General features: G+C 44.6%; 1 protein-coding gene across 3 annotated transcripts in view; it reads left to right on the top strand.

The window, feature by feature from the left end:
* Positions 1 to 23570, top strand: part of LOC119970344 (aminopeptidase O (putative)) — a 335542-nt gene that overhangs the window by 276312 nt on the left and 35660 nt on the right. For 2 of the 3 annotated variants that reach the window (XM_038804803.1, XM_038804802.1), the window contains exon 15: positions 18954 to 19040. The exons of the other annotated variant lie outside the window; for it this stretch is intronic. In XM_038804803.1, the coding sequence (XP_038660731.1) occupies positions 18954 to 19040 (87 nt within the window). The remainder of the gene's footprint in view (positions 1 to 18953; positions 19041 to 23570) is intronic. 3 annotated transcript variants of the gene reach the window in all.

The following is a 23570-nucleotide window of genomic DNA, read 5'->3' as shown; positions in this document are numbered from 1 at the left end:
ACGGGGGCAGCAAAGGGAACCCCTCCACCTGTCGCCTAGCAAACGCCTTTACCTGGAGGTACCTGAACATATTCCCCGGGGGGAGCTCAAACTTCTCCTCCAGTTTACCGAGGCTCGCGAACCTTCCGTCAATAAACAGGTCTCCCAACTTCCTAATGCCCGCCCTGTGCCACCCCAGGAACCCGCCATCCATGTTCCCTGGGACAAACCGGTGGTTCCCCCCAGCGGGGCCTCCACCAAGCCCCCCACTGCCCCCCTGTGTCGCCTCCACTGCCCCCATATTTTGAGGGTAGCCGCCACCACCGGGCTCGTAGTGTACCTCGTTGGAGGGAGCGGCAGCGGCGCCATTACCAGTGCCTTCAGGCTCGTGCCTCCACAGGACGCCATCTCCATCCGTTTCCATGGTGCGCCCTCCCCATCCATTACCCACTTACGTACCATCGAGACGTTAGCCGCCCAATAGTACCCAGAGAGGTTGGGCAGAGCCAGCCCCCCTCTATCCCTGCCCTGCTCCAAAAAGACCCTCCTTACCCTCGGAGTCCCGTGCGCCCAAACAAATCCCAGAATGCTGCTGTTCACCCTCCTAAAAAAGGCCCTCGGAACGAAAATGGGGAGGCACTGAAACAAAAACAAAAACCTCGGGAGCACCGTCATTTTAACGGACTGTACTCTACCCGCCAACGACAACGGCAGCATGTCCTACCTTTTAAATTCCTCCTCCATCTGCTCCACCAACCTAGTAAAATTGAGCTTGTGCAGAGTCCCCCAGCCCCTAGCCACCTGAACCCCCAGGTACCTAAAACTCCTCACTGCCCTCTTTAGCGGGAGCCTACCAATCCCCTCCTCCTGATATCCCGGGTGTACGACAAACAGCTCACTCTTGCCCAGGTTCAATTTATATCCCGAAAAACTCCCGAACGCAGCAAGAATCTCCATCACCACCAGGTCTGCTACATACAGCAGCAAGTCGTCTGCATACAGCGACACTCGGTGCTCCTCCCCACCTCGCACCAAACCCCTCCACCTCCTCGACTCTCTGAGAGCCATGGCAAGAGGCTCAATTGCCAACGCAAAAAGCAAGGGGGACAGGGGGCACCCCTGCCTCGTCCCACGGTGGAGCCTGAAGTACTCGGACCTCCTCCCATTTGTCACTACACTCGCCATCGGGGCCTCATACAGCAACCTCACCCATTTAATAAACCCCACCCCAAACCCGAACCTCTCCAACACCTCCCACAAGTACCCCCACTCAACCCTGTCAAAGGCCTTCTCCGCATCCAATGCCACCACAATCTCTGCCTCCTGCTGCCGGCATCATTATCACATTTAGCAGCCTTCGCACATTAGTGTTCAGCTGCCTCCCCTTCACAAAACCCGTCTGATCTTCATGTACCACCCCCGGCACCCAGTCCTCTATTCTAGTGGCCAAGATCTTCGCCAGCAACTTGGTGTCTACATTCAGCAGTGAAATTGGCCTGTATGATCCGCACTGCAAGGGGTCCTTATCACGCTTCAGGATCAGGGAAATTAGCGCCCAAGACATCGTCGGGGGCAAAACACCCCCCTCCCATGCCTCGTTGAAGGTCCTAACCAACAGGGAGCCCAGCAGGTCCGCGTATTATAAAATTCAACCGGGAACCCATCCGGTCCTGGCGCCTTCCCCTACTGCATGTGGCCAATCCCACTGACCAGCTCCTCCAACTCGATCGGCGCCCCCAGTCCCTCCACCTGCTCCTCCTGCACCCTTGGAAATCGGAGCCTGTCCAAAAAACTCTCCATTCCCCCTCCCACCGCCGGCGGCTCCGACCGGTACAGTTCCCTAGCAAAGTCCCTAAAGACCTCATTGACCTCTGCCCACTGCCGCACCACATTCCCACCCCTATCCTTCACTACACCAATCTCCCTAGCCGCGTCCCGCTTACGAATGCGCCAGCATCCTGCTCGCCTTCTCTCCATACTCATAGACTGCTCCCTGCGCCTTCCTCCACTGTGTCTCCGCCTTTCTGGTGGTCAATAAATCAAACTTGGCCTGCAAGCTACGCCGCTCCCCCGGCAATCCCTCCTCCGGGGCCTCCGCGTACCTCCTATCCACACTCAACAGCTCCCCTACCAGTCTCTCCCTCTCCCCCCTCTCCCTATGGGCTCAGATGGAGATCAGCTCTCCCCTAATCACTGCCTTCAGAGCCTCCCACACCATCCCCACCTGGACCTCCCCGGTATCATTGACCTCGAGGTAGCTCTCGATACATCTCCGAACCCTCCTACACACCTCCTCATCAGCCAACAACCCCACGTCCAGACGCCAAAGCGGGCGCTGGTCCCGCACCTCCCCCATCTCCAGATCCACCCAATGCGGAGCATGGTCCGAAATTGTAATAGCCGAATACTCGGCCTCCTCCACCCTCGGGACCAGTCCCCTACTCAAAACAAAGAAATCAGTGCGGGAATAAACCCTGTGCACATGGGAGAAAAAAGAGTCCCCTCGAGCCCTCGGACTCCCAAACCTCCAGGGATCCACTCCTCCCATCTGGTCCATAAACCCTCTCAACACCTTGGCCGCCGCCGGCCTCGTGCCTGTCCTTGAACTAGAACGATCCAGTAGGGGATACAGCACCGTATTGAAGTCCCCCCCCCATGATCAAGCCCTCCACCTCCAGGCCAGGAATGCGGCCCAACATACCCCTCATGAAACCAGCATCATCCCAATTTGGGGCGTACACATTTACCAACACTACCACACAATGAATTATCACAATGAAAGTATTGTGTTTTTGAAATAACACATGAAAACCGATAATTGCGATGCCGGGAATGATGCAGGTGAAGAAATTGTGTTGACCGATCCATGTTCTGAAAAGCTGTGGATCTACATGTTACTCAGTCAGGTCATTACTGCCTGCCATTAAGGAAGGCAGGTATTTTTCGTCAAAGAGTTCAAGCAGTCTTGTTAACTTGTGGAGATCAAAGTTTGGTGGACAAGAAGATTATTTGGAAGTTGCATGGACAAATTACCCATCAGTGTCACAAATTTTGAAAGCTCTATTATGGGATTGACATGGTTAATAAAGGACATAAGTCTTATTGCGAAATCACCTACTGTAGTAATAATAATAATTGCTATTGTCGCAAGTTATGCTCAAGTTATGAAAATGATTTAGCTCACTGGGCTAAATCGCTGGCTTTTAAAGAAGACCAAGCAGGACAGCAGCACGGTTCGATTCCCGTATCAGCCTCCCCGGACAGGTGCCGGAATGTGGCGACTAGGGGCTTTTCACAGTAACTTCATTGAAGCCTACTCGTGACAATAAGCGATTTTCGTTTCATTTCACTTTCAAGTAGGCTTCAATGAAGTTACTGCGAAAAGCCCCTAGTCACCACATTCCGCCGCCTGTTCGGTGGGGGGCAGCTACGGGAACAGGTGAGTCTGCCACTGGTTAGGGAATTTAATGATGTAGTGGGAATGGACTTAAAGGTATGGGACAAAGATCAGGGTTTTTTTTTGCTACACTTGGTAGATATGGCGATTGGATAGAGCATATCTCGGGTAATAAATGTAACGACAAATAGACCGTTATTGATAAGGTCACGGAGAAATGGCTGGGTACCAGATTAGGCACACCAATGAAATTCCTGACTGATAATGAAGGGAAATAGTCTGTACCAGTTAGTATATGGAAGCCTTCAGTACTGTTGGAACTTTCGCCTTGTGATGAATGTAGGAATTTGAGATATATATATTGCATTATATGTAGCTGGTGCAGTAATGGTTATAAGCCTGGGATAGGGTATGTATGTGACTGCTGCAATAATGTTTTTGAAAATCCTGGTTTAAAAGACAAACAGATACTGGAGCTACTGAAGAGATAATCAAGGCATTGTAAAAAAAAAAGATCATAATTCATTCCAACCATGTGTATTGTTTACATGAATAGGGTTATGTAATTTTGTTTATAGATAGTGGGTTCCCTGGGGAGTAGATAACTAGAAACATTGTGTTTAGCATTAGTAAGATGGTCATAACCTAGTTAGTGGGATCGATATGATGTAGTTAATGGGAGGAGCCAGGGACTGAAGCAGTCAGATGTTGAGTTTTTCAGTTGAGAACTTGTGAACAGAATAGGAATTATTTTCTCAACACTGGGAAGTTAAATAGTAGTTTGACACAGGCAAGAATCTGCAGACTGTTTCCTGAATGATCTGTCTGTCTCGGAGCAGCTTTTTCAAGACATCTCTATACAGCAAATATCCCTGGGTTTGCTAACTGTATTTAAAAGTTGGGTTTAATCTGAGATGGGTTTTTCTTGATTGTAGATAAAAAGAAAGCAGTCAGGAGTTAAAGTGTTTCAGCATTGTGTAACTGGTAATCGAAAGCTATTTCTTATATGATAAAGTTAGTTTACTCCTTTGTTACTAATAAAGTTTGTTTTAATATACCATATCCCTATTTGTGCATGGAGTCGCTCCTGGAGCGAAGTATCCTGTCCTCACAGTCTTAAAATAAAATATATGGGTTTCTGTCCGGGATCCTAGCAACTGCTAGGGTCTGGTCTGGTATGGTAATAATCTGCTCTTGAAGGAACTACCATTAGCCTTGTTTTTTGCTCACTTGAATGCCTTGCATGCAGGCAGGAAATCTTTTATCAAAGTGGAGGTTTCAGAAAGAATTAGGAGAGCATTGCGATACCTCATAAAACCGTCTCCGGTAGAATTTAGTTCAGGTTTGTTACAAGAAAGAGGGGTACAGGGAATAGAAAGTCCGAGGGAAAGTTATAGAGTATGAAGGGAAAATTGTGATTATTCAACGTATGAACCAAACAATAAAACTCTTATTCTTCACATGTTATTGGAATGAATTATAAATTTGTGAATATTGACAATGTGAAAGAAGATGGTGAAGGACCATGTGAATCACATTCTCATATTTTTTGTGGCAAAGCCAGAGAGGCAAGATATAATGGATCTGGAGTCAGATGCCAGTAGAAAATATGACTGCGATATACAGGAGGGGGCTGTTTTGCCAACAGGTGAGCTGCCCAAAGTGGGTTCCAGAAGGATCAGATTACTGGAGTGATGCAACAATCCTGGGATCGCCTGGAAAATCTACTGGAAAATCTAAGAATTGGCTGAATGTCCAGGATGATGGGCAAGCAATGAAGGCCATGGACTAGGAAAGTGGAGTACGAGATTAGAAAATAAGGAAGCATAACCCTAGTTACAGCAATGAGTCAAGTGCTGAATCCCGGGTGAGGAAATGTTTGCTCATGCATGGTGGATAGGGCCTCTGACGGGGAAAGTAAAGGATCTGACAGTAGGAGCCAAGATAGACTGAAGCAGGAAAGTAGGGGTTGCAGTGTGACTAGACGACATAGGGATTTGAAGAATGTGTAGCTGATAAACAAATCAGTGTGGACTCACCCACAGCTGGAAGGTAATTTGGAAATTTTTCTTGGCCCTTTTGGCAACATTTTCATGGGAATGTAAGTTGATCGATATAAAAGCTGCATTTCTGCAGAGGCATCACCTCCAGAAGAAAGTGTTTCTCCAACCTTATTAGGAGGCGCAAGAGATGGGGAGAAAACTTTGGAAGTTGAATAGTGTGTATGGTTTAAACTGTGCTTCTAGAGTGTGGTACTTTTCAGTTTGGTCAGTGTTGTTAAAGTTGGGTTGTCTCAGGTTCTGCCATACCTTACTGGTACCATAGCAAGAAATTGGCAGGCATCTTGATGCACATTGACAACATCCTATGGGGTGGAACTAGTGAGTTTCAAAACAGAGTTACAGATGGGATTTGGACTGACTTTAAGATTTGGAGTCAGGCTAATGAGACCGCTAAATATATTGGATTAGAAATTAAACAGTTTCGATCTGAGGTAACTTTGCACCAGCAATCGCATTGAGAAACTGTTATCACTATTGCAGTCAGTCGGGCTTGGTCTTTGCAAAAAGATGCTTCCAAGGATGAGACGGAGCAGCTGGAAAGTCTGGTTGGGCAATTAAACTTGCTGAGCACTCAAACCGGGGTGGGCGGGAATGCAAGGTTTGATGATCTTGAACTGATTACTATAATGATGCATCCCAAGGTTCAGGGTATCATATGGCAGAACGAGACATTAAAAAAAAATTAAAGGTGATGAAACATGTACTCAAGTTTCCAACTTCGGATGCTGCAAAGAATATAAAATTGATTGTGTTCAGTGACGCATCTCACGCAAACCTTGTTGATGGGTTTTCAAGTGCAGTGGGTTTTATAATATTTCTTGTGGCCAGCAATGCTTCCTTTTGGCATCAACCCCACCTCCGCCTCAAAGCCACAACTGGGGACACAGCTGCAGCCACAGTGTCCTATGGAGGAGTTTCCCCTCCGCAAAGGTGGTCTGGCAGCTGTGGCCACTTTCATTTTTAAACTTCCTAAAGTCCTTAGAGGTTGTCTCCATCTTCTGACGCTTTCTTGTTCTCCCATTTACATCGGCAGCGCCCACCTCTTCTGGTGGGTGCTGGAGCACTTGGCTGCACAATTGACTCCTGGCTGTGGAGCCTGACCACGTTTCTTAATTGGATTGTACTCCCAGAGGCAATTTCTTTAATGGTCGCCTCCTCAAAAATCTCCCTTGGGATCCTACCACTTGCATTTCCAGGTTCCTTTGCCGGATTTCAATCCGATGGCTAGATGAGGGCCCACGTATGAAATTCCAGGCCACTCTTAACAGATATTGTCAGCAAATTTGGAAATAAGCTAGTTCTGAAAGACATTGGGCTGGACTCTTCGGCCATGCCCACCGCAAGATCGCCACTGGCGGAACGGGGATCATGTAAAGGTCCATGGGGTGGGAATGTCCGGTCGCCGACAGAGAATTCCACCCATTCTCTTTTTCATTCTTGGGATGTAAGGATGACATTTATAACCCTTTTGATACGATTGAGTGGGTTGCTACTCCATCAACACTAAGGGCAATTTTGGACACTAAGGGCAATTTAGCATGGCCAATCCACCTAACCTGCACATCTTTGGACTGTGGGAGGAAACCGGAGCACCCGGAAGAAACCCACGCACACACGGGGAGAACATGCAGACTCCGCACAGACAGTGACCCAAGCCGGGAATCGAACCTGGGACCCTGGAGCTGTGAAGCAATTGTGCTAACCACAATGCTACCGTGCTGCCCGAATTTGTATTCAAAGCCACTGGATTACTGCCCAGCAACAACAACTACAGTATCGTACCTTTTGGGAATGGAAATAGAGGAAATGATAGGAACTGCAATATTCAAATGTAGTTCAGGTCTTGTATTTATCCTTCTGCAGGAGTTTCCCTCCTTCCACATACTCTTAGAATATATTTAATTTCATGGGTAATCCAGAATAAGAGGGTGCCATCTTCAAATAAGGGCTCGGTAACCCAGGAATGAAATCATGAGCAGCTTTTCACACATTGGGTAGTAGGAATCTAGAAATCTCCCAAAGCATTGTGGATACTTGGTCAATTGGAATTCTCAAGAGTCAACAGATTTTTATTAGGTAAGGGTATCAACGTATATTGATCAAAGATTTGCAGATGGAGCTGAGGTACAGATCAGCTCTGATCTAATCGAATAGTCGAACAGGCTCACAGAGCTGAACCACATACTCCTGCTTCCATGCCAAAATTGTAATTGGTATTCCTTCTGCTTATCAAATTTTCTGTCAGGGTTACACCCAAGAGTAATGGAGTGAGGACATGGAGGGGAATTGTTTTTGCACTTAAACCAGTTGAGCAATCTGGATCATTTGGAACTGACAGGTTGCAGAAGTCTTTGGGGACTTGAGCAACATCTTTTATTATTTTGACAGAGGAAGGGTATTTTTTTCAGTTGAGGCAGTTAATTGATACTTAGTTGAGAATATCAGGCCCTAGTACATTTTGGCAAATCGTGGTAACGTTTCCATGATATTCTATCCGTTGATCTCATCTGCAATTTCCAGTTCTAATGTTCGAAGAGCATCCAAAATATTTTAAAGAGTCAAGTTTTTACAAGAACTTTTAGTTTAATTATCTAACGTTGTATTCTATACACGGGCCACATTTGTGCACATTACAGAAGGTGGACCAAATTTGTCCTATCTTCACAAAAATGCCATCCTAGGAAAGTTTACAAATCCCACCTACAGTAATTTTACTGAATTTAATTTGATCTATGCTATGCTTACAAACTTTCTTTAAAATACTGGATCAAAGACCATTAATCTTCAGATTATAATTAAATTAGATATTCAGGACATTTAGATACATCAATTCACTGAGGAAAATCAAATATCTCAGAACGAAAAGATTTGAACCTAATGAATTTGTATACTTGCATTTCATAACAAATTAAGATTTTTCTGCATTTACATCAGCACCTACCTCTATATGTACCTTTACATTCTTTTGGGTTTGTTGATTGTTGCTGTTCATGTTTAGCATCAAGTCTAGTCAGAATCTTAGGTCTGCTTCAGCTTCACCTTTATCTATTTCAACACTATTCATATAATATGCATGTTTATCAATATTAATTCCCGTCTTGCTTCACGTTCTGACTTGCAGCCTTTTCAACAACTTCCCCACCAGTGGCCCCCCCAATTCCCCTTGCCTCAAAATTCTAAAATAATCCTTTTGATCAACCATTCAGTTCACTCAGTCTGATGAGTTTTTCACAAACACCCTGCTGCAAGCTGAGTGCCAGCAGCCTGCACGTGGATATATTGAAAAAGTTTTTTTTATTCATGCATGTGAAACTGGCAATGCCAGCATTTATTGCCCATCCCTAATTGTACTTGAGAAAGTGGCGGTGAAAAGCTCAAAGTAAATGTTGAGCTCTTCAGCTTTCGACTGCCTCCCGAGATGTGACATTTTCTGTTGCTCTCAGTACAGATTTTGGGAAGAGAATAAAAATTAATACAAAAAAGGAAGGGGAAAATACATATTCAAAGACCATTTTTCTGCCGATCAACTTATTGTGTGTAATTGTAGTTTCATTGTTTTGATTTCCATCATTGGCTGAGTTTTCTGTTATTTATCTATGAAATATTGTTGCCTGTTGGTTAATAAGGTGGTACATGATGATTTAATGTCAATAAACTTCAAATGTGCTATACAGAAGGTTAGAGATATGAGAAGGCTGGTCTGTTCTCCCCTTTATATATCAGTTCTCCCTCCATACCATCTAATTGTGTTTTAAATAAGCACAACATTTTTGGATCTGTTGCCTTTCTTGATGGACTTTATCAAACATATATTAGTTTGTCCTGAAGTTTCAAGTTTCTTTTTACATATCTACATATTTGTAGATGCCTCCTAGGCCTATTTTCTGGGTGCACTTGAAGTAATGGCCTACATTTACATCACTGATACAATTTTACATTCTTGATAGAGGTCTCCCCTTAAAGTTCAGCCTGTAATCTTTTATCAGAGCTAATTCATTATACACTTTGGAATTAGTCCCATTGCTCTTTTCTGTGTTAAGTTGTTTTATAAATATAATTTGTTGGGAAAATAAAGAGAAATTAGATAATGTTGTTTATGCTTTGGTGACCAAAACTAACTGCAGTATTTTATGTGTGATCAAAGTCCTGCCTTTTGTACCTTATAATCTAGTATTAATCTAGTATTATCAATCTGTTAGCTTAAAATTGATATGGATATTTCCATATCTTAATGGATATTTTCTGACCCTAATGTAGCTCTAAAGAAGACGTATGGACTCAAAAAGTTGTAACTTTTTAAAAATTCATTCTTGGAATGCGGGCATCGCTGGCTGGGCCAGCATTTGTTGGCCATCCCTAATTTCCCTTGAACTGAGTGGCTTGCTGGACCATTTCAGTGGGGGGCAGTTAAGAGTCAACCACATTGCGATTGTATGCGTCTGGAGTCACATGTAGGCCAGACCGGGTAAGGATGGCAGATTTGCTTTCCTGAAAGACATTCGTGAGACAGCTGTTTTTTTTTACAACAATTGGCAATGGTTTCATGGTCAACTTTTAATTCCAGATATTTATTGGATTCAATTTCCACCATCTGCCATGGTGGGATTTGAACCCAGGACCCCAAAGCATTACCCTAGGTCTCTGAATTACTAGTCCGGTGACAGTACCACTATGCCACTGCCTCCCCAACAAATGCTGCTAGATCTGCTGAGTTTATCCAGCATTTTCTGTTTTTATATCTGGATTTAGCACCCAGCTTGTGCCTTGAAGTGACTGTCTAGGTTTGGCTCACCAAACTATCTTACATTATTCAGATTAAACATGAATTTCACTAACCAACCCACAATTAGGATTAACCACAAGAACAAATTAATTTTTTCTTGCCAGATCATCAAAAAATGTCAGACAAAAAAAACCATGTATCAGTGAATCGTATAATTATATCTATTTAAACTTAAAAACAGAAAAAGCTACAATTAATATACATAAATATTGACTTTGCCAGCAATTTGGATGACATGATTATTAAACAGTTCCTTGCAAACTGAGTAACTTGTTTGTGGAGGCAGTCAAGTGTAGCACTTCAATTCAACATTAATTAATTTGCAGAATATTAATTTATGGTTGAGATCAGCGCCTGAGATCACTGCAAATTGGTGAGATTACTCTTAAGAGTATACCCGTTAGCTAGTTGACCATATAACAGCATTGGTTACCCATTCTTTGAACAAATTAAAACTTTGAGTGCAATTTTCCCAAAGTATGGTCTCCAGTTTGAAAAGCGGTATGATTCCCGCCGGTTGGATGGGTGTGATCCAGATTGCAATCCACCCACAATCAGAAACTATTTTTGAGGAGGGAATAGCTTTGCACCGGCACTGAGAGGGATGGGACCGAAACACTGGCAAGCCCGGCTTTACAGAGATCGAGATGCTATGTGCTATGTTTAAAGGGCACTCCAATCTCAAAGTGACAGTAAAGGACCCCCCCCCCCCCCCCACCCCCTGCAAATCAGGGCTTCAGTGTCCCCCATTCCGCCCCGCACCACCATCCTCACTGGCATCGCCCCCCCCCCCCCCCCCCCCCTCCCAAAACCACCCTCACTGGCATCACCCCCCAGGACCGCTGGCATCGGGGCCTTCCAAATGTATCTCCTGGGCCCCCCCCCAAATCACGAGTTCACCTCACTTATAGTGTTCGTTTATGCCTCCCTCACCCATGCCCTCCCCCACCCATGCCTCCCCACTTCATGGCCGCTTCCGGCTCCTCCCCCTTTCAAACCGCACCCCTGTCCAGCCTATCCTCCTTCCAGGCTCCCCTCCTTTGTGGGTTCTGCTCCTTGGCAGTCACTACACGACACTGCTCCGGCACCTGGCAGGTTGATTCTGCTTTGCCTTGTCCCCAACCACCAGGAGGCTACAATGTCCTCAGAGCACCCCGGAGTGGTCATCTCGGTGGCTGAGACCAGTAGTGATTCGCGCTGGCTTCATGTTGTGCTGGCGGGTGAGAGAATCGGGCTTCAAACTGTCCCGGCATATTTAAATGTTAATTTAAATTGGTGTGGGTCAACATATACAAGAGGTGACAGGTGAATGGGACTTGGTACAAATTAAGGGACAAGCAGCAGGATAGGTCCTTGGTGGAACGCTAGTGATTACCAAGTGGGGGCGGGAAGAGAAGCCACTGCAGATCATTTCTGGTTATGATTGGATAGATAAAAATATAACCAGTCAAGGGCAGTCCTACTCAGCTGGATGATGGAGGAGAGCTGTCAGGAGGAGGATGGATCGATCATCCGTGTCAAAATATGAAAACGTGGTTCTGAAGGATGAGGAGGGTTAGTTTACCTTTGTCAAAGTCACATATATTTCACTTGTGATTTTGATAAGAACTGCTTTGGCACTGTGTATTGGGATTTGGATTCTTTACAAAACTCCAGAGAAAACAAATTCTTGTTGAGGAATAATCTTATTGGCAAAAAGGCAATCACTAATTTAAAATGCTAACTATCAAAGTTTATTGAACAAAGATTGATACCTAACATTCCATTAGTCGAGGCATGGCACGAAACACAAGTTCAACACACTGTCTCCCTGAAGCTGAAAGCAGCTTCCTAACAAAGACTATTCACTTTCTCATAAAACAATTACCATTGGTCCTAATACTGGATTTTTGCAGATACCACTGTCAACACAACTAACAACTTCTAATTAAACATTTGTAACTGTTGACCAATGGACCAGAAATCACTGTAGGTCACCAAGCACAGAGGTGAGGGATACATGGACCCATCAACAATGGGATTATCTATTCCACTTGGATTATCAACTCCAGATTAAATCACTTTGAGTGGTCACCTGAGCTGACTGGTTTAACACTCACGGCCCAAATTCAGACAATTTTTATAATCGGCAACAGCAGCTTAAAACAGTGCCCTTAAAGTAGTAAAATGTCCCAAAGCATTTCATAGGAGCACTGTCAAACAATATTGGCATCAGGGCACAAAGTATATTAGGACAAATGATAAAAAGCTTGGTTGAAGAAGTAGGTTTAAAGGAGTGCTTCTGCACAACAAATTGAGCCAATCAGCTTTGTGACATTGGTCTTTTTTAACTGCTCGCTATAACTTTCCTTTCATAGAATTTACAGTGATGAAAGAGGCCTTTCGGCCCATCGAATCTGCACCAGCCCTTGGAAAGAGCATCCTACCCAAGCCCACCCCTCCACCCTTTTTGGACACTAAGGGCAATTTAGCATGGCCAATCCACCTAACCCGCACATCTTTGGACTGTGGGAGAAAACCGGAGCACCCAGAGGAAACCCACGCACACACGGGGAGAACGTGCAGTCTCCACACAGACAGTGACCCAAGCCAGGAATCGAATCTGGGACCCTGGAGCTGTGAAGCAACTGTGCTAACCACTATTCTATCGTGCTGCCCACTTTTGCCAGGAAAAACTAGAACACTTGGTTCTGACCCTATTTTTTTCTGAAAGCTATATCACAGTATTTGACACTTAAAGGGATGCCAGCATTAAAACTTTATAACAACATAATCTCAAAATTTATGAATTATCCCAATAATACATAGAAATAAAGACTTTTCACCATTAAGTTTATTTACACCAGAGTTTGATAACTTGAGCCTTATTAATTCCACAAATCTGTCAACGGGTGTTGTCTATCATGTGGCAAGGGAGGGATTCAACATGGAGTTCCAGGAAAGATAGGTATGGGTTTGGAAGGTGATACTCATTCAAAGACTTTGGAAAGGAAAGGGAGGTTGGAGATGGGATGATGGTTAAGAAAGATGGTGGAGTGGGGAGGTGGTCTTGGGTTTTTTTTGAAGAGAGGCTTGATGATGACTGAGATGAAGGGGGGATGGACAATATCTGATGGGAACCATTAAATGGGGGTCAGAAGGGAAAGTTGAGTGGTCAACGCTTTAGAAGAAATAGGTTTGAGGGAGCAGGAGGCGAGTCTCATGATTGATGTTCTTTGCAACACTTGTAGTCAAAGAGCGGTAAATAGCATGTCGGCAGTGCATCTTGATGGGATAAACCAACATTGAGATTCAGGGAGATAAGCAAGTGTAAGAAGTTGATACAGAAGGGTTCTTGTCATGATTTTTGCTGTGGTGGAAAGCAGGGAGATGCCTCTGTAAATTCCACAATTGGATTTACCTGCTTTCTTGTGATTGCCACAATCAAGTAGCCTTAAATCATTCCAGACCTGTGTGATAAGGGTATGGAACTGTAACGTTAGTTCCTCTCCTCTGTACTTACGATTTCAGCAGGAATTCCATTACTTCCTGCTGCTTTGTTCTTCATTTGATGATGGTTTTTATCACCTCCATAGGTGTTGGCGGAGTTCCAAGCTCATTTCTAACTGGGTGTTATGGACTGGAGTCAAAAACACTTGGTAAACAATTGATTCTTGATTGAAAAGCTCTTCAAAATGATCCTTGCAACACATTGACAGCTTCCCTTTCCTTGATCTGCTTCAAAATGATTCTTCCAACAGACATTGACAGCTTCCCTTTCCTTGATCTGCTTCAAAATGATCTTTCCAACAGACATTGACAACTTCCCTTTACTTGATCTGATCTTCCTCATCCTTGGAGAAGCTGGTCATTGAGTACTTGGGCTTAAATAGTCTTCTTGGTAGTGAAGAACCCATGGATATTATTCATGTCAGTGAGATGTTTAATTTCCTTTGCCTTGTCTGCCTCAGGGGAAGTTTAACTAGGTGGACTAGGGGAATGGATAGAAGCAGAAGAGACAGTTAAATGAATAATCCCAATTTTGGTGACAATGAAACTCGTGGATTTATTGTATGTGGAGGAGGTTTGGGAGTGACGTTTAAGGAGACAGTTTGTAGTGGAGAAGATAAGCCAGAGAGTATCTTTGCTATTCTCGGATGGCCCTGGGATAATGGTCAGGGTGAGAGAGTGTGATTTGTTTTAATAAAGACCGAAGCAACCCAGGTGAAAGTGAGGATGTAACTAAATGGCATACTTATCTCAGTCTGTAACTGGCTGGTACAAGTTTAAAATTCAACTTGTAAAACCTTCTATTCTCTGGCTTGGAAAAATAATTTAAGAAAATGAGAAAAGAGGGAGCTAATTATTTTTTAAAAATATATTCTCATTCGGTTTTTAACATTTTATACATAAAACAAAAAACACAAAGTAGAAAAGATAATAGAACCCCCTCCCCCACCACCACCAACAAATACATGTATGATAGGAAAAATAAACCCCCGAACCCCCTTTAGCAGCTGATGGTGACCAACTCTTTAAAGTGAAGAATAAACAGACTCCATCTCTTATAGAACCCCTCAAAAGCCCCCCTCAAGGTGAACATAAGCTTCTCAAGATGCAGGATATCCATCAGGTCCCCCAGCCACACTGAGGCTCAGGGTGGAGAAGCTGACCGCCACCCGACAGAAGCTGACCTCCACCTGCGAACAATCAGCGATTCGAAGGCTAATACATCCACCCCCACCCCCATCTGCAGCTCCAGAAGGTACAACACCCCAAGTAAGGCCCCTACGGTACTGGGCTCCAAGTCCAAATGCAAGGGGTGGAATGGTGGCACAGTGGTTCGTACTGCTACCTCATAGCTCCAGGGTCCCAGGTTCAATTCTGGCCTCAGGTGACTGTGTGGAGTTTGCCCCGTATGTGCGTGGATTTCCTCCTGGTGCTCCGGTTCCTCCCACTGTCCAAAGATGTGCAGGTGAGGTGGATTGGCCATGCTAAATTGCCCCTTAGTGTCCAAAGGGTTTGGTGGTGTTACTGGGTTACGGGGATATGGTGGAGGCATGGGTAGGGTGCTCTTTCCAAGGGCCAGTGCAGACCCAATGGGCCAAATGGCCTCCTTCTGCTCTGTAAATTCTATGAAGATCGCCGAGGTGGTGCTGAAGAAAGTACCCCAAAGCTTCAAGTTCGGAAAGACCAGAATATATGTGCATGGTTGGCCGGGCCCCTTCCACACCGCTCGCAAGGGTCCTCCACCCCCTCAAAGAGCTGGCTCAACCTTGACCTCGTTAGGTGTGCCCAATGCACCACCTTTAATTGTATTAACCCAATCCTGCCCACGAGGTTGAGGCGTCCACCTCAAAGCACAACCCCTTCTCCAGCGTCACCCCCAGCTCCTTCTCCCACTTTGCCTTAACCCCTCCAAAGACATCATACCCACCTCCAGAACCTTCCTATAAATCGGTGAAATGACCCCCCCCCCCCCCCCATCCCATCACTGACAACACCCCCTCCAACAATACATAAGGCGGTGCCACCGAAAACGTTGCGTAAACCTTCCTTGCAAAATCCCATACCTGCAGACACCTAAAGGCTTCCTTCTGTGGAATCCCAAACTACTCCTCCAAGCTCTCAAACTGTCCTTCCAGAAATAGTTCTAAATTTCCACCCCCCCCCCCCCCCCCCCCCCCCCCCCCCCCCCCACTCTCCTCCCAGCACCTTGCATTCAATCTCGCCGGCTCAAACAACTGATTCTCTCAGATCGCCATCAACTTCAACCCTGCCCCTAAGTGAAGAATGCTGCCTTAAAATGCTGCCGAAATTGTCTCCATATCTTCAGTGCGGCCACCACCACAGAAGCCCAAGTGAAACACCTGGCTTACTCAACTCTTCCGAAGCCTTATCTAGTCTTTCAACCTCTGATGGGTCTCCTGCGGCAGCACCACATCGGTTCTCAAACTCTCAAATGCGAAAAGACACTCGCCTGCTTCACCGGTCCATTCAACTCCCACACATTACAATTTGGACTGGGTGTCTCTCACTCCCCCTTCCTCCTATCAGCCATGACCAACCCGCAGGATATACTTGTCCCCCTGCCACCTTCTTAGGCTCACCATCCACCCAAAAATGCCCCCCCCCCCCCCCCCCCCCCCCCCACTCTCCTCCCAGCACCTTGCATTCAATCTCGCCGGCTCAAACAACTGATTCTCTCAGATCGCCATCAACTTCAACCCTGCCCCTAAGTGAAGAATGCTGCCTTAAAATGCTGCCGAAATTGTCTCCATATCTTCAGTGCGGCCACCACCACAGAAGCCCAAGTGAAACACCTGGCTTACTCAACTCTTCCGAAGCCTTATCTAGTCTTTCAACCTCTGATGGGTCTCCTGCGGCAGCACCACATCGGTTCTCAAATGCGAAAAGACACTCGCCTGCTTCACCGGTCCATTCAACTCCCACACATTACAATTTGGACTGGGTGTCTCTCACTCCCCCTTCCTCCTATCAGCCATGACCAACCCGCAGGATATACCCCCCCCCCCCCACAAGTCACACTTCCTAGGCTAGTCGAAACCTGTCCACATAGGCTCGGCTGGCCGCAGTCCCTTCCCCCACCTCGCTCCCGTTCACAAGTCAACTCAAGTTTGTTCGCAAGGTGGCCCCTGCCAGAGCCCTCTCCCCCCACAAACCTAAAACAAAAGCCAACAGATCCCCCCCCCCACCCCGAATTCAACTCTAGACACCCAAACATGTTCAACACAAAACAAAAGGGAAAAACCCAACACATTGCCCCACTCTCCCCAAACCATCCCCTCACAACCATAAGATAAGAGATCAGATTCCAACACAGTTTAGTCCTTCAGCCTTCACGAATGCCTTCACCTCCTCTGCCGTTTCAAAGAAATGGTCCTTGAAGTTGTGCGTAACCTTCAGCTTCGCCAGGTAGACCATCCTGAACCACACACCACTCTTGTAAAGCGCTGCCTTCACTCTGTTAAAGGCCACAAGCCTTCTCGTCAGCTCCACTGTGGCGTCCTAGTATATTTAAAGATTTAGATTTACTGTCACATGTACCGAGGTACAGTGAAAGTTATTGTTCTGCATACAGTCGAGGCAGATCGTTCCATACATGAAAAACATAGGCCATAAGATCAATACACAATGTAAATACATCGACATTGGGTGAAGCATTTGGAGTACAGTGCTATAACAGTGACAAAGATGCGTAGGAGATCAGTTTAGTTCTTAGGAGGGCCATTCAGGAGTCTGGTAACAGCAAGGAAGAAGCTGTTTTAAAATCTGTAAGTGCGTGTTCGAATACCACTGCCTTCCCACCTCATCTCCCGATTCTGCTTGGCCAATCACAAGACCTTCTCCTGATAATCCCAGCTCTTGGTGGATTATTTGTCCTTAGCTTTGGCCGGAGTGACCGATGAGCCCGATCCATCCCAAAGGAGGAGGCATTGTCCACCTCCCCCAGCAGTTTCGCGAACATCCCTGAAAAGTATTCCGTCGGCCTTGGGCCCTCAGGCAGCCCCAATGTCAGAAGATTCTGCTGCCGTGACCTGTTCTCCAGGTCTTCCACCTTGGCTCTCAGCCCTTTACTACTGTCCTCCACCTTCAACAGCTCCTCTTTCAGCAAGGCAAACTGGTCGCTATGCCGCAACAGTGCCTCCTCCACCCCTTTCAACACCTCACTATGCTCCCTCACCGTATCCGACATCTCAGGGACAGCGCATCTTCCACAAATGATTGAGAGTTCCCATTATCTCCTTCCCGTGCCGCTCAAAATGCTTAACAAACTGCCGCTCAAACTCCACCGATAATACCTCGGCCAGAGTATTCACCGTAATGGGTGCAGATGGCTCCCGCCATCTTTCCTCCCACAGAACTCCGCACCATGCTCGGACCCGCTGGCGGACAAGCACTCACTCCTTTTTGTGCTATAGTTCGTTGGGATTTTGACATTCTCTAATACCCACGACTTTATCTGAGACAGTTCACATGAAGGTTCCCCCCAAAACTGGGTGGAAAGTGCCAAATACGAGAACTCTGGCGGGAGCCAACCAACAGACCTACATGTCACCACTGGAAGTCCAATGGGAAATAAAAATTAGACTGTTTAAAAAAGATAATCTTGAAAAAAAGACACTAAATATTAGGCTTTTTCTCTGTAATTTTTGATTTATAAAATCTTTCCCATTGACTGGAATCCAATTAAACGGTAGCTAAAATAATCTAATATAGGAACACATGTAAGTTAAGTTCAAAATCTATGACTGGAGTGTTGGATAGCTGAAACAGATTATTTGCTGATTATGTATAAACATATTGCAACAATTTGTTAAATGAACACAGTCTTCAGTGAAGTCTTTAATAATCGGACTCTGGCTACTTTAGTGCAGATATTTAACTTCTTGCCAGTTGTGAGCTGCTTGCTTTTCCAAAATTTTCTTTTCTAAAGGAGCTAATGAGTATTCGCTAGTTGTCTATATCTGCAGTGCAGTACAAAATAATGTAGCAATGCTGAACAACAGCAATGCAAAACTTCTGTTCAGTCGTAAAACCTGTTCAGAATTTTAGCAAAGGATAAAATTGAGGCTGAAATGAACATCTTGTAGTCAAGTGTTGTGTGACCATTGCTTTTAACTCTGAAGTCAAATGTCAACTTGTGGCTTGTAAAATACTAATTATGTATGTTTTTTTATAAATCTTTGAGCCTCACCTAAGTTATATAAAATCTTGGAATATTTTACAGGTGCGCCATCGCTGGTGTGAGCTGGTCATTAAACATAAACACACAGTGGCATACGGGGACTTAATAATTTTTTTGGAACAGGATCAGGTACTGTTTGAATATGTCTTTAAATAAGAAATCCTGAAAAAATAAATCTTCTAGAAGATAAATATCTTGCTGAATTATTAATTTCATAAAACAGCCAGCAGTTTTAAGGATGTAGCCCTCCCTCTGGGATTTTGTTTTCAAAGCTTTTCCACCTCACATACTACGGTACTCAAACAAGCACAATCAATGCTGCATTAAAGATAATTGGATGTCAAGGCTATCTTTATAACTATATTTGTTACCTACTACTATATTACATTTGGAAAACAATCAAATTTAAAAACAGTGACCAATTCTGTTCATCCTGTCTTCCATTTCTTCCATTTTATCTTCCTGTCCATTTTCTATTTCTCCTTTTAACATTTGTTTTTCAGATTGTAATTTGACCTTTTCTTAAAGGTAACTAATGTACCCTATTCTAACCAGTCAGTGTCATCTTGTAAACTCGGAGGATTTTGTTTACCAGTTTTCGTCCTCTTTCAATACACGATGTCCATTTGGAGATGGGACCCATGTTGGAATGGTTCATAGAATCATAGAATTTACAGTGCAGAAGAGGCCATTCGACACATCGAGTCTGCACCGGCTCTTGGAAAGAGCACCCTATCCAAGCCCACACCTCCACCCTTTCCCCATAATCCAGCAACCCCACCCAATACTAAGGGCAATCTTTGGACACTAATGGCAATTTAGCATGGCCAATCCACCTAACCTGCACATCTTTGGACTGTGGGAGGAAATCGGAGCCCCCTGAGGAAACCCACGCACACACGGGGAGAACGTGCAGACTCCACACAGACAGTGACCCAAACCGGGAATCGAACCTGGGACCCTGGAGCTGTGAAGCAATTGTGCTAACCACTATGCTACCGTGCTGCCCATTGACCTCTACTTGCCTAAAAGTACACCTTACTCAGCCCCACAACCCACTAATTCTGAAGTCTCACGTATGCATGATTTTAATGGTTCTACCATTGGTGATGTCTTCAGCTGCCGCAACCTTAGTCTTGGAATTCCCTCTCTAAACCAGTCTGCTTCTTCTCCTCCTTTAAGTTGCTCCTTAAAACCTACCTCCAAGCCAGTTTTTGACCTTTTGTCCTGATATTATCTTTGCGCCTTCAGTATCAAATTATGTTTGATTCCGTGGAGGAGATTTGGCCCATTTTGTTATATAAAAAGAAGTAGATAAATGGAAGTTGTTGTTATTAAACCATATTTGAATATAACACAATAAGGAGTTTATTTCCCACATTTAAACTTCACAGTAAGTTTGGAACCACGATGGGATTATTAGATCAATTGCTACACTTTGTACCGTTGAAGGTTGATGGGCGCACTAAAAAAGGTATATTTTCTTTGACCACAGTGCCAAACAATAGGTTACCTTTTTGAATTCCATTAATGTACTTGACAGCAGCTCTTCAATGCTAAAACAGAAAATACTGGAAAACACAGCATATCAGCATTTATAGAGAAACAATAGACCATTTAACTTTGTGGGAGCAGATCCTCTTTGAAGAAGGACCTGCATCTAAAACACTCACTTTCCTATTCTCACCACAGATACCGCATGACCTACTGAAAGTTTTCAACATTTTCTGTTTTTTGTTTCAGTTTTCCAACATCTGCAGTATTTTTTATTTTGTTTGTTTGGATATCTTTTGGTATTATAAAGGCTGTCCTCACATATAAGTGATATTAATTTACTTCTATCTAGGTTGCACCATTTTTATTTGTTCAGACATGGGATGGTGACGTTTACAAGCTTGTCCCTAATTGTCCTTGAGAAGGTGGTAGTGAGATATCATCTTCTATATAACTGAGTGGCTTGATATGCCATTTACATAAGGTAGTTGGGGGTGAATTACATTTTCTGTTGGTGTGGAATTGCAGATACAACCCAGGCTGAGTAAGGATGGCAGATTTGAGTCTCTAAAGAAAGTCGTTGAATCACATGGTTTTATATTCAGTTCAATAGTTAATTATTTATTTCATTTTTCAAAATTAATCTAACTGCCCAGCTGTCATGGTGGCATATGAACCCATGTCTCCAGATCACTAATCCAGTAGCACAGCCGTTTGATACAACTGTGTGACTTGCGAGAGCATTTAAGACTGAGCCGCATTGCTGTGAGTCTGGAGCCATACGTCCCTCTGAGAAACAAATTCTCCTAATCTCTGTCCTATAAGGGTGACCCCTAATTTTAAAACAGTGCCCCCTAGTCTGGACTCGCCCACAAGGGGGGCCACCTTTTCCACTTCATCATTCAGGATCTTACAGATTTCAATCAAGTCATCCCTCACTCTTCTAACTTTTGTGGAAACAAGCCCAACCTTTCCAATTTATCTTCATAGGACAACCCAATTATTCCAGGTATTAATCGCGTTAAACCTCCTTGAACAACTCTACTTCATTTACATGCTTCCATACACAGAGGAGACTAAAACTGCACGCGACATTCGTGATGTAGCCTCACCAATGCCCTGTAACTGAAGCATAGCATCCTTGCTTTTATGTTCAATTCCTCTCATAACAAAAAATAACATTCCATTAGCCTTTTTAAAATTATATTTTTATTCAGGACATTTTCCATTTTACAATGTACACAACACTCAATCAACTTTATACAATTTTCATAATAAACAACCCACCCTGTGTGCCCGTTTTATTTTTTTCAAGCCCCATCCCACCTGTACCCCCACTCTATTTGCTGATGACTACCAATCATTGAAGAAGGAGATAAACAGCCTCCACCTCAAGTTGAACCCCTTCTCCGACCCCCTAATGGCATACTTAATTTTCTCCAGATGCAGGAACTCCCAGCAGATCTCCCACCCACGATTTCACATTTGGCGGCTCCGGAGCCTTCCACCCTAGCAAAATCCTCCTCCGAGCTATCAGGGAGGCAGAGGCCAATACACCAGCCTTTCTCCCCTCCTGTACTCCTGGCTTATTCGATATCCCAAATATAACCATCCACAGACCTGGAGACACCCTTGCCCCTAAAATCTCTCACATTATCTTGAAAAACGACTCCCAGAACTTCCCCAATTTCTGACAGGACCAGCGCATGTGTATGTGGTTGGCCGGCCCCCTTGAACACCAGTCGCATCTGTTCTCTACCATTGGAAAGAACCCACTCATGCGGTCTCGCACACGAGGAGATAGAGTTTATCCTATGCGGTATTGTGTGAAGCAGATAATGGCATGATGGGAAAACTAGTCAAGTCTTCTTGGTACAATTGAATTTAAACTGATTTCACATAACCTAAGGCACAGATACAAAATACACAGAGTCACCCAGTTCTCAGGTCAAGTTGACCTTGGCTGTTTGTATCTGTGTATTTTGTATCTGTGCCTTAGGTTATGTGAAATCAGTTTAAATTCAATTGTACCAAGAAGACTTGACTAGTTTTCCCATCATGCCATTATTTGCTTCACACAATACCGCACTCCCCCCTTTTGTCATATCATGACAACTAGCTAAATAGGTATATCCATGATTCGTTTGAAAATGCATTTACACAAGCAGGCAAGCAATCCTATCCCTAGTAGCATTAGTAGTAGTAGAATAAAGGCCTTAAAGATCCAATCAAATAATCCATGACCCAACCACCCTAGCCAACCCGGCGGGTTATAGTCGTGAAATTCACTGCCAATTTCTTGAATTTGAGCAGCCTGTTTCTTAATATGGTCGGCCAGGTTAGTGATATTTTCAGAGCCATCTGGAATGTAAGTACAGCACTCTTGGCCTACGATAGCGCACGTTCCTCCCTGCGAGGCTAACAGATAATCCAAAGACAGTCGATTTTGTAATGCCACGGTCCGGACAGCCACTAGCTCAGCTGAGACCTCGGCCAGTGCCTGTCCAGTGTCCCTGGCTTCTGTTGCCGTTACGTTTGCCAGATGTTCCAATGCTGAGGCCATGTAGATCAGTTTGTTGGATGCCTTGCCCGTTCCATTTTAGAAATTGTTCTTTTTGCTCGCGAGGGGGAGTGCATAAGGGTGGGTAGGTGACGCATTTGGGGTACGACATATCCCAAAAAGCAGGATCCTGTCCAATCAATGGGGAGCCACGGATATGCTTTAGTGCCGCATATAAAATTGGTTCCATTGTAGGCCGCAAAATCATCAGCTGATGTCATCCAGGGGATTGTATTGGTAGGTTGCACCTACTTTGCCCCATTAACTTTCCTTTCCCTGATTTATTAAAACATATGGAACCTTGAACATTATACGAGTGGACAGTGAGGGAGGGTGGAGTCAGGGCATGATTATAGGTAGGTTGATATGAAGCTGAAAATTTAGTCATGTCATAGCCAGCAGATCTCCATATTTTCATATTCCCCCTATCTCCCCTGATCCCTGTTTGATTTTGTCGTAAAATCCATTCAACTGTCTCTGCGGTATGAAAGGGGAGGGATTGGAGAGATATTCCTTCCCTCGAATGGACGGGGTTGTGGGTACAAACCCAACACTTACTAATATTCAATTTTTCAGGGTAAAGATATGACATATGTAAATAGGTA

The sequence above is a fragment of the Scyliorhinus canicula genome, chromosome 8 (assembly GCF_902713615.1).
Source record: "Scyliorhinus canicula chromosome 8, sScyCan1.1, whole genome shotgun sequence".
In the NCBI taxonomy this organism is placed as follows: domain Eukaryota; kingdom Metazoa; phylum Chordata; class Chondrichthyes; order Carcharhiniformes; family Scyliorhinidae; genus Scyliorhinus; species Scyliorhinus canicula.
Note: the sequence above shows the minus strand (reverse complement) of the source record. Positions and strands in the feature narration are given on the sequence as shown.